Raw genomic sequence first — 10,575 nt, 5'->3', positions numbered from 1 at the left:
TGATCTTTAACTGCCATGATGCTGCACATAAGATCAGTTATGACTCAGACCATTTGATGGCTTGACAGTTTGGATGAGAACACAAGACTATGGGACAGTTACATTCCCGCCATGTGCTGGGAATGCAACTATTTTTATTTATTTTTTAAACTTAAGGGAAGCTCCAGCCTCCTTCAGTAAAAAAATTAAATAAAAAATAAATCAGCAGCTACAAATCTCTTGTACACATACTGTAGCTGCTGACTTACTAGGACACTTACCTGTCCAGGGATCCTGTGACGTCAGCACCCCAGCCCCATTGGCTCTTGGGTGCTGCTGCCATTGCTTCAGAGGGAAACCAGCAGTGAAGCCACAAGGTTCCCTACAGAGCATGCATGAAGTGCACTGGGCTTTCTGAATGGCCTAGCGATGGGCACAACTTTTGTGGGATGAAAACAGGTAACCACCCCAAAAAAAATGGCCCTCCAGTTCCTCTTGAACCAAAAATTGTAATGCAACTAATGTCTGTCTTCATTTAGTCAAGTGCTGTGCAAACTGTTGGCACTATATAAATCCTGTATAATATAATAATTCTAGTAGCTGAATGCCTGAAACATTTTTTTTGGTAAAGAAAAACACACACCGAGTCGGTTTGATTTTTTTTACATTTTTTTTTTATTGAACAAAGGACAAGAAAAAGGATTTACTTCAGTTCTTTTACTGACAGACCTGCAAAACAAAAAGAGAAAACCATTATTAGAAGTGGTCTGGGACAGTCCTACCCACCTGTAGGGGTTTAGCATAGCATTTTAGTTCAAAACAAAGCTGTGGATATGAAGACAATAATGCAGAACTCATTCTCGTTAATAAAACATCTGCACTTCAGCTCTGAGAGGTTATACCCCCCTTCATGACCAGGCCATTTTTGTTAGATGGCACTGCGCTACTTTAACCGCTCTGTCCTCCTCCTGTTCATGTCCCCAATGTAATTTGAGCATGTGCAAAGCTGCCAACACAGCTCTGCGAAATCCCCAGTGTTCAGCGAGTTTCTATGCTCAGCATTTCCTCTATCACAGGAATATGTAATTAGCGGACCTCCAGCTGTTGCAAAACTACAAGTCCCATCATGCCTCTGCCTCTGGGTGTCATGGTTGTGGCTGTCAGAGTCTCGCTATGCCTCATGGGACTTGTAGTTCTGCAACAGCTGGAGGTCCGCTAATTGCATATCCCTGCTCTATCACATCTGAGCAGCCCATGTGACTATAGTCACATGTGGGCATATACAGTGGTAAATGACCGCCCACTCCCTCCCTCAATGCATACTAACCAGATAAACACAACGGGGGTGGGATATCATACGTAGATTAATGGAGGCTTCACCTCTCGCTTATTCTAAGACACGGGCTGGAGGGGTTTGATTTGATTAAATATATATTTGTTTAACCACTTGCCACAAAATCATGTACCTGTGCGTCATTTTTCTTCAAGTGGTTGTACCAGGATGATATGCAGCTGCAAGCATCACCCAAGTAGTTTTTTTTTTTAGAGCAGGTGGTTGGCTCTTATGATAATCAATGTGATGTTATCCCAAAGAGGCATCCCCTCCCTCTGCCTGGGCTCTTGTGACCCACCAGGAGGCCTGAGCCACCAGCCTCCATGTCCGCTGGAGACCCGAACAAAGCCAGAAATCAGCTTTGATCGCATCTAGTAACCCAAAAGCAATGTCACAACATCCCTTCCAGATTGCTGAAACCTTTAAGGTGCCAAATCCCCCCCAAAAAAAAATTCAGCATTCAAAAAACAGCCAAACTTTGTGTTTTGAATGCTTTGGAATTTTCTAGACTCCAGATCTATACACACACACACTGGATGGAAAGTATTCAGACCCCCTTAAATTTTTCATTCTTATATTGCAACCATTTGCCAAAATCATTTTAGTTCATTTTTTTCCCCCCTTACGGTACACAGCACCCCATATTGACAGAAAAACAGAATTGTTGCCATTTTTGCAGATTAAAAAAGAAAACTCAATTATCACATGGTTTTAAGTATTCAGACCCTTTGCTCAGTATCTAGTAGAAGCCCCCTTTTGATCTAATATAGCCATGAGTCTTTTTGGGAAAGACAAGTTTTTCACACCTGGATTTGGGGATCCACTGCCATTCCTCCTGCAGATCCTCTCCAGTTCTGTCAGGCTGGATGGTAAATGGTGGACAGCCATTTTTTAGGTCTCTCCAGAGATGGTCAATTGGGTGTGAGGGCTCTGGCTGGGCCATTCAAGAACAGTCAGAGTTGTTGTGAAGCCACTCAATTTTATTTAGTTGTATGCTTAGGGTCATAGGCTTGTTGGAAGGTAAACCTTTGGCCCAGTCTGAGGTCCTGAGCACTCTGGAGAAGGTTTTCGTCCAGGATATCCCGGTACTTGGCCGCATTTATATTTCCCTCGATTGCAACCAGCCATCCTGTCCCTGCAGCTGAAAAACACCCCCACAGCATGATGCTGCCACCACTATGCTGCAATGTTGGGACTGTATTGGACAGATGAGCAGTGCCTGGTTCTCTCCACACATACCACTTAGAACTTTTTGGCCTTAATTCTATCTTGGACTCAGACCAAAGAATCTTATTTCTCACCATCTTGGAGTCCTTCAGGTGCTTTTTTTTTTTTTAAAAGCAAACTCCATGTGGGCTTTCATGTGTCTTGCACAGAACAGTGGCTTTCGTTGGGCCACTCTGCCATAAAGCCCCGACTGGTGGAGGGCTGCAGTGATTGTTGACTTTCTACAACTTTCTCCTGACTTCATCTCTGAAGCTCAGCCACAGTGATATATGGGTTCTTTACCTCTCACCAAGGCTCTTCTCCCCCAATGGCTCAGTTTGGCTGGACAGCCAGCTCTAGGAAGGGTTCTGGTCGTCCTAAACATCTTCCATTTAAAGTGGTTGTAAACCCTTACAAACCACTTTGACCTACAGGTAAGCCTAGATTAAGAACAGTTTAGGAGAAATTTACTAAAAGACAGGCACAGCTGTCTACGGCGCATGCGCCGTAGACAGCGGCGCACTATCGCCGTTAGCAGCATGCCATTAGGGTTTACTTCCTCTTTAAGGATTATGGAGGCTACTGTGCTCTTAGGAACCTTAAGTGCAGCAGACTTTTTGTAACCTTGGCCAGATCTGTGCCTTGCCACAATTCTGTCTGAGCTCTTCAGGCAGTTCCTTTGACCTCATGATTCTCGTTTGCTCTGACATGCACTGTGAGCTGTAAGGTCAATACATACATACACACATACAGGTGTGTGGCTTTCCGAATCAAGTCCAATCAGTATAATCAAGCATAGCTGGACTCAAATGAAGGTGTAGAACAGGGATATGCAATTAGCAGACCTCCAGCTGTTGCAGAATTCTCATGAGGCATAGAAAGACTTTGACAGCCACAAGCATGACACGCAGAGGCATGTTGGGACTTGTAGTTTTGCAACAGCTGGAGGTCCGCTAATTGCATATCCCTGGTGTAGAACCATCTCAAGGATGATCAGAAGAAATGGACAGTATCTGAGTTAAATATATGAGTGTCACAGCAAAGAGTCTGAATACTTGACCATGTGATATTTCAGTTTATTTTTTAATAAATCTGCAAAAATATCAACAATTGTGTTTTTCTGTCAATATGGGGTGCTGCGTGTACATTAAGAAAAAAAAGGAACTTAAAATGATTTTAGCAAATGGCCGCAATATAACAAAATGAAAAATTTAAGGGGGTCTGAATACTTTGTCCCATACACACGCTATTATATATAATATATCTCATAACAAAAAATACTGATTTTAACGTGCAAGCAACTAGTTAGAAAAAGACCTAGTCCTGACATCGTTAAAATGGTTTATCAATATTTATTTTTACTCTGCATGCCAGTCTTTGACCATGTGACCAGCAGACTAGAAGCGCCTCCTGCTTATGTTTCCCTGCAGACAGGCTGGGAGAGAGCCGGGTCATGCGACAGCTGGATGTCCATTAGGGAAACAACTTTTCTTTTACAATTACAGAGCCGTCATCCATATACCGAAATAGAAGGGACCATGTAAATTACAGTGCTAGTAAAAGCAGAGGGAGGGGGGGAGGCAAGTCATGCTACATATTTCCCTGTATGGCTTAACTTTTTGTATGTATTGCCCCGTGTACATTGGTGACATTTTTGATAGAGATATGAATGACACCTATAGATACAAGACTGGTGAAGTCCGAGAACAGACATGGTGAACCCACCTGGAGGAAGAGACTGTTTCAGTTTCTCTGCCTTCTCTTTGTCGGTGATGACCAGGGTGTACAGGTATTTGCTGCAGCGGACCTTGAATTTCACATTATCCTTGTTCTTCTTAATCTTAACAGCTGTAAGGAAGAGAGAAGCTTTAATATGAGGCCACATAAGTGAAAGCGATGACAGCTCCTGCAAAAAAAAAAAATTCTGCTACTTCGACAAATGCTCCGACTTTGGGAGCCCATGTCGCATGTAAATCAATGGTTCTCTATGAGAGCCGTCTTAAAGCGGGGTTCCACCCTAAAGTTGAACTTCCGCTGATCGGAACCCTCCCCCCCTCCGGTGTCACAATTGGCACCTTTCAGGGGGGAGAGGGGGGTGGAGATACCTGTCAAAGAGGGAGTCTATGCCTCTTCCTGTCCTGCCGCGATGTCTGCCGGGACACACCTGGGTCCCAGAGACAGCGCGGACAATTCCTATTGCACTTCGCGACTCGCGCATGCGCAGTAGGGAACCGGGAAGTGAAGCCGATTCACTTCACTTCCTGATTCCCTCACCTAGAATGGTGGCGGCAGCAGCCGAGAGATCGATCGGCCTCGGCATCGCTGGACCCCGGGACAGGTGAGTGTCCATTTATTAAAAGTCAGCAGCTGTAGTATTTATAGCTGCTGGCTTTTAATATTTTTTTTGTAGGTGGAATCCCTCTAACTGGTCCGACACAAGTCGGCCTGACTTTGAAAAAAGTTACTGCACTCCTTTGGTCCAACTTCAGCCCATTGAATATCATTGAAGTCGGATCCTTGTCCTTACCATCTGTCTTGTTACATAAGACATGGTGATTACAGCAGCAAAAGAAAGTTCTCACACTGGGATCGTTTTTGATTGGTCAAAGGACAAGTCAGACTCTCAAAGCCAAAGCAAAATCTTATCCTGTTCATTCAAGTCGGATGAAAGTAGGACTAATGTCCCAGGGCAAAGTAGGATAACAGTAGTACAACAGTTAAAGTGGAAGTAAACCCTCCTATCGTTTTCAGTCAAGGAAGCCGCCATCTTGGCCTCTAATGATTCTTCAACTGCCATAATGCTGCACATGTGATCAGTTATGAAACCAGCCATTGGATGGTTTGAAAGTTTGGTTGAGAGCACAACCAATGTGAAAGTTAGCATTTCCGGCATGCCGGGAATGTAAGTGTTTTTTGAAACTGGGTTTACTCCCGCTTTAAGTTGTAGCAGTGCGAACCTGGCCCAACTCTAATGCCTGCCAATATTTAACCCCTAGGTGCCAACTGTATGCAAATATACAGCCTCTCAGTGGGTGGGCCCTGGTGCCAATAGGATGGGCCATGACCGGTCCTCTTTATGAAGAGAGTCGAGGGTCTATTAGCCTCTAATGCAACCAGACTGGTCTGATCAATGGTGTTCTGTTAGATGAGCAAACCTGTCAGATAAGCCAATGACGGGACGTCCTCCCAGTGGGAAGTGGTTAGTCTCCCAGTCTGCTACAGAAAATGAGGGACGGAGGACCTATAAGACCTTTCAAACTGAGCAGCGCTGCCGACAAACATGTGCAGAGTAAGAAAGCTTCTCCATGAAGCAGCTCAGATTCTGGGTACCAACACTGAGGGGAGAGCAGGAATAACCACCTGCAAGGTGGGCATTGTCAGTAATTCACAGGTAACGGGGTCAACACAAAGGGTACAATGTGATCCTGTACATTGATCATCACTTGTGAAACCAGGACTGGGCTTCAGGTTCTTCATCAGAACCGAGCGGAGGACGGAGGACCTGGACAGGTATCGGTGAAGTTGTGCTGGGAAGTGAATACTCACATTTGGCGTCCTTCCTTCTGGCTGTCAGCAGGAAGTCTTTGATCTCTTCAATTTTGCGAGGCTGAAAAAGGACAAAAAACTGTTTTACTTCAGGACGGCCAACACATGGCAGACATCAAGGTTGCTGCAAATCACTCTACATTTCTCATGCTCTGATCTACTCACTGCTGCACAGACTGGTAGAGGCGGGGGGGGGGGGGGGTCAGGCTGCCTTCATATGGTACAAAACATTAGCCATTGCCCTCAAAGCAAGGAGCATTGGAGTGCAAAAAAAACCCCCCAAAAAAACACAAGGAAAGTTGCAAGCTCTACTTACTGACCAGCCTGCGACCAGATTAGCCTCTCTAACAGTAGGGAGGTGACTTTCCGGGGCCTGTAGCTTACGCATGCATTTGCAAATTCATGTAACCAAATGCATTTCTAAATGCATACTGTTAGACAGGCTAATCTGGTTGGTCAGCAAGTAGAGCTTGGGACTTTCCTTGGTCCTTTTTTTGATATGCCTTCACATGGTAGCCAGGGGGCGGTATATAAGCGCAGGCATTTACACGGCACTCAGCCATTCCTAGGCAGCTTTTTAGTCCATAAATACAAAGCCTTTGATTGGATGAGATAGATGAGGCCTAATGACTGTATACAATTTGTACGATGGCAGATCCAGGTGTGTGCAGCACCAAGCACTGTTTGTATACACACCTGTGTATAGGGATCTATTGTTTCCTATAGTGTTGCATTTAGATACCGAGCCCATCCAAAAATGGGGGGGATTTCAGCATACCACAAAGTATCACAGCTGCAGCACTACGTACCCCTGTATGGTTGCCTTGGCTCAACTATTATACAGCACCAACAGTTTACACAGTGCTTTACAATATAAAAAGGAGACAATACAGTTATAACACAATAGAATAGAGTTGGATTAAGAGGGCCCTGCTCAGAAGAGCTTACAATCTAATAGGGTGGGGCAGGTGGTACAAAAAGGTTGTAACTCTGGGGAATGAGCCAATGGAAGTGGTAGAAGATTAGTTGGAGGTGTGATCAGCTTTCCCAAAGAGATGAGTTTTCAGGGATCGCCTGGCGGTAGCAAGAGTAGGGGATAGCCGGACAGGTGGAGGTAGCGAGTTCCAGAGGATGGGAGTGGCTCTGGAGAAATCCTGGAGACGAGCATGGGAGGAGGAGGAGACGAGAGAGCTTGAGAGTAGGAGGTCTTGAGAAGAGCGGAGAGGATGATTTGGGTGATATTTGAAGATTGGTGATGTAGCTGGGGGGGGGGGGCAGAGTTGTAAACGGCTTTGCATGTTGTAGTTAGTATTTTGAATTTAATTGACTGGGTGATTGGGAGCCGGTGTAGGGATTGGAGGAGAGGGTTGGCAGAGTGAGCGGTTGGTAAGGTGGATTAGTCTGGCAGCAGCAGCATTCATGATAGACTGAAGAGGGGAGGAGCCTATGGAGAGGCCGGCCAATGAGAAGGGAGTTACAATAGTCAATGCTGCCCCAAGTGCAAACCAGGCCTTAAAGCTGTTGTAACCCCCGTTTTTAAACTTTATGCTACAGGTAAGCCTGTATTAAGGCCTGTATGGTTTTAGGAGATATCCCCGTCCCCTGCATGTGCCGACGACCTCGGCCCCAGAGCAAACTGACGCCGCTGCATCAGTCTGCATGCCATTACCAGTGTCTCCCGCGCACACAGTGCCGGAGCCAAGATGCCCCGGAAGTAACTCCAGGACAACGTCGGCGGCCGGAGGGGGAGAAGAGGATGGCTTCAATCTGAAGTAAGGAATACATAATGAGCTAGTATGCTATGCATACTAGCTCATTATGCTTTTGTCTTGCAGGTTGTCTTTTTTAGAGGGTTTACTTCCTCTTTAAGATTGGAGACCTGTAACATGAGACTGACGGAGGCCACTGTCAAAAAAGCTCCCCCTTATAATGTGATGCTTTAGGGCAGTGCGTTTCTCAAACTTACTTCAGCCCTACCAGAGGAAGGAGGGCAGGATGTGTTGCCAGTGGGTGAAGGGAAGGCCTGCCACCCGCCAGAGGAAGGAGGGCAGGATGTGTTGCCAGTGGGTGAAGGGAAGGCCTGCCACCCGCCAGAGGAAGGAGGGCAGGATGCGTTGCCAGTAGGTGAAGGGAAGGCCTGCCACCCGCCAGAGGAAGGAGGGCAGGATGCGTTGCCAGTAGGTGAAGGGAAGGCCTGCCACCCGCCAGAGGAAGGAGGGCAGGATGCGTTGCCAGTGGGTGAAGGGAAGGCCTGCCACCCGCCAGAGGAAGGAGGGCAGGATGCGTTGCCAGTGGGTGAAGGGAAGGCCTGCCACCCGCCAGAGGAAGGAGGGCAGGATGGGTTGCCAGTGGGTGAAGGAAAGGCCTGCCACCCGCCAGAGGAAGGAGGGCAGGATGCGTTGCCAGTGGGTGAAGGAAAGGCCTGCCACCCGCCAGAGGAAGGAGGGCAGGATGCACGTGACTTCCTGGGCTCGCTCCCGAGTCGAGCATTTGGCACCCATAGACATGAATGCCGGACTCGCCCCTCTCGGGTCATTGGATTTGATTGACAGCAGCGGGAGCCAATGGCTGTGCTGCCAGCAATCCATCCAATAAGGACACGAGACACCGGCTGGAGCGATCCATCCCAATCACGCAAATTTCGGGGCTCACTCAATGCATTAAGGTGAAAAACGGTGAGGGGTTTACAACATCTTTAAATACTGAACATCACCCAAGGCGCAGGTGTAAACTTGATGGGACACCAGCTCCGGGGGGTGGGGTGGGAACTTATTGGGGGGGTGCAGAGGTCTATTTCAGGCAGACATGGATGAGTAGACTGATGACGGGGGAGAGGGGGACAGCTCTCCTATTAACGGGGGACAGCTCTCCTATTATGGGGGACCAGCTCTTCTATGATATGGGGGAAGGGGGGACCAGCTCCTCTATGATATGAGGGGGCAGCTCCTCTATGATATGGGGGGGAGGGGGGGCAGCTCCTCTATGATATGGGGGGGAGGGGGGGCAGCTCCTCTATGATATGGGGGGGAGGGGGGGCAGCATCTCTATGATATGGGGGGGAGGGGGGGCAGCATCTCTATGATATGGGGGGGAGGGGGCAGCATCTCTATGATATGGGGGGGAGGGGACCGCTCTCCTATTACGGGGGGACCGCTCTCCTATTACGGGGGGACCGCCCTCCTATTACGGGGGGACCGCCCTCCTATTACGGGGGAGGGGGGACCAGCTCCTCTGATATGAGGGGGGAGGGGGCAGCTCCTCTATGATATGGGGGGGCAGCGCCTCTATGATATGGGGGGAGGGGGGGGGACAACTCTCCTATTACGGGGGGACAGCTCCTCTATGATATGGAGGGAGGGGGGACAGCTCCTCTTCAGGGACCACACTCAGGACTCACCATGGCTGCAGCTCTATCCGGGATCTGCGGGGAGAAGAAAACACACAATTATCCTCCACACTCCTCATCTCCCTTTCCCCACCCAACACATATCTCCCCACCCGGCCTCCTCCACCCCTCCCCCGGCCCCCAGCACACCTCTCCGCCGCCGGGCACCGGCCTACAAGGAGGATGACAGCGGATCGCACGGCCGAGACACTCACCAGCTACGGATCCTGAAACCAGAGGAAAGAAAAGGGACGTCACTTCCGGCTTCCTGGCCTTTAACCCGGAACCGGCGGCCGGGTGTGGACAAACTTAGTGAGAGCGCGAGCTGCGGAGGGCGTGGCGGGGATGGGTCATGTGACCCGTGCGAGGTGCTGAGGCTGAGATGCTGTAAAAGTTGGGTGTAGGGCCGTAAAACGAACGAATTATGTGTATACATCGTCCACACAGATCACAATGACGTCATGTTTGTGTTCTGTACTTATCTAATACCTAATAAAAACTTTATTTATAAATAACAAGGTCGGGGTCAGGGTGGCAGAAGTTTGAATTGTTTAAAGCAGAACTCCGGGCAACCGGATAAAAACATGGATGAAATACAGATAAGGGAGCCAATCTCTCTGCTTCTCTCTGCTTTGCACACAGGGAGCAATCTCTCTGCTTCTCTTTCCTGCGAAGCAGGGATCAGAAACAAAGAGATCTTTAGTACAAAGCACTTTACATGGGCACACACTTCACCCCTTCATTGCCCCTTCCCAGCCGGTGTCATCAGCACTCCTCCCAACATTCTGAGATGGGATCGAGGAACGCCTATTAGCGACAGTATGTAGGCATAGGACACGCCCCCTGCCACGCCTCCTTAGGAAGATTTCACCCTCTTCCTGACCAGAGCACTTTTTTGCGATTCGGCACTGCAGCATCGCTTTAACTGACAATTGCGCGGTCGTGCGATGTTGCACCCAAACAAAATTTACGTCTTTTTTGTTCCCCAGAAATAGAACTTTCTTTTGGTGGTATTTGATCACCTCTGCGTTTTTTTTTTTTTGCGCTATAAACAAAAATAAAATGACAATAAAAAAAATAAAAAGATTTTTACTTTCTGCTATGATACTATTCCCCCAAAAAATAT

At 47.9% G+C, this 10,575-nt stretch overlaps 1 protein-coding gene across 2 annotated transcripts; it reads right to left on the bottom strand.

Moving 5' to 3' along the window:
- Nucleotides 1-630: 630 nt before the first annotated feature.
- RPL38 (ribosomal protein L38) lies at nt 631-9,788 on the bottom strand. Of its 2 annotated transcripts, none has more exons than XM_077458691.1 (5): nt 9,665-9,788; nt 9,462-9,485; nt 6,065-6,125; nt 4,244-4,366; nt 631-708 (listed from the first exon to the last, which is right to left on the bottom strand). In XM_077458691.1, the coding sequence occupies exons 2-5, from the start codon at nt 9,462-9,464 to the stop codon at nt 683-685; spliced, it is 213 nt and encodes a 70-aa protein (XP_077314817.1). In that variant the 5' UTR covers nt 9,465-9,485; nt 9,665-9,788; the 3' UTR covers nt 631-682. The 2 variants fall into 2 exon arrangements, with proteins under 2 accessions (XP_077314817.1, XP_077314818.1); XM_077458692.1 differs by having other exon boundaries at nt 9,600-9,722.
- Nucleotides 9,789-10,575: the final 787 nt, after the last annotated feature.

The sequence above is a fragment of the Lithobates pipiens genome, unplaced genomic scaffold, assembly GCF_037356315.1.
Source record: "Lithobates pipiens isolate NorthernLeopardFrog02 unplaced genomic scaffold, aLitPip1_a1.2 Scaffold_28, whole genome shotgun sequence".
Classification (NCBI taxonomy): domain Eukaryota; kingdom Metazoa; phylum Chordata; class Amphibia; order Anura; family Ranidae; genus Lithobates; species Lithobates pipiens.
This window is presented reverse-complemented; position numbering and strand designations above follow the sequence as displayed.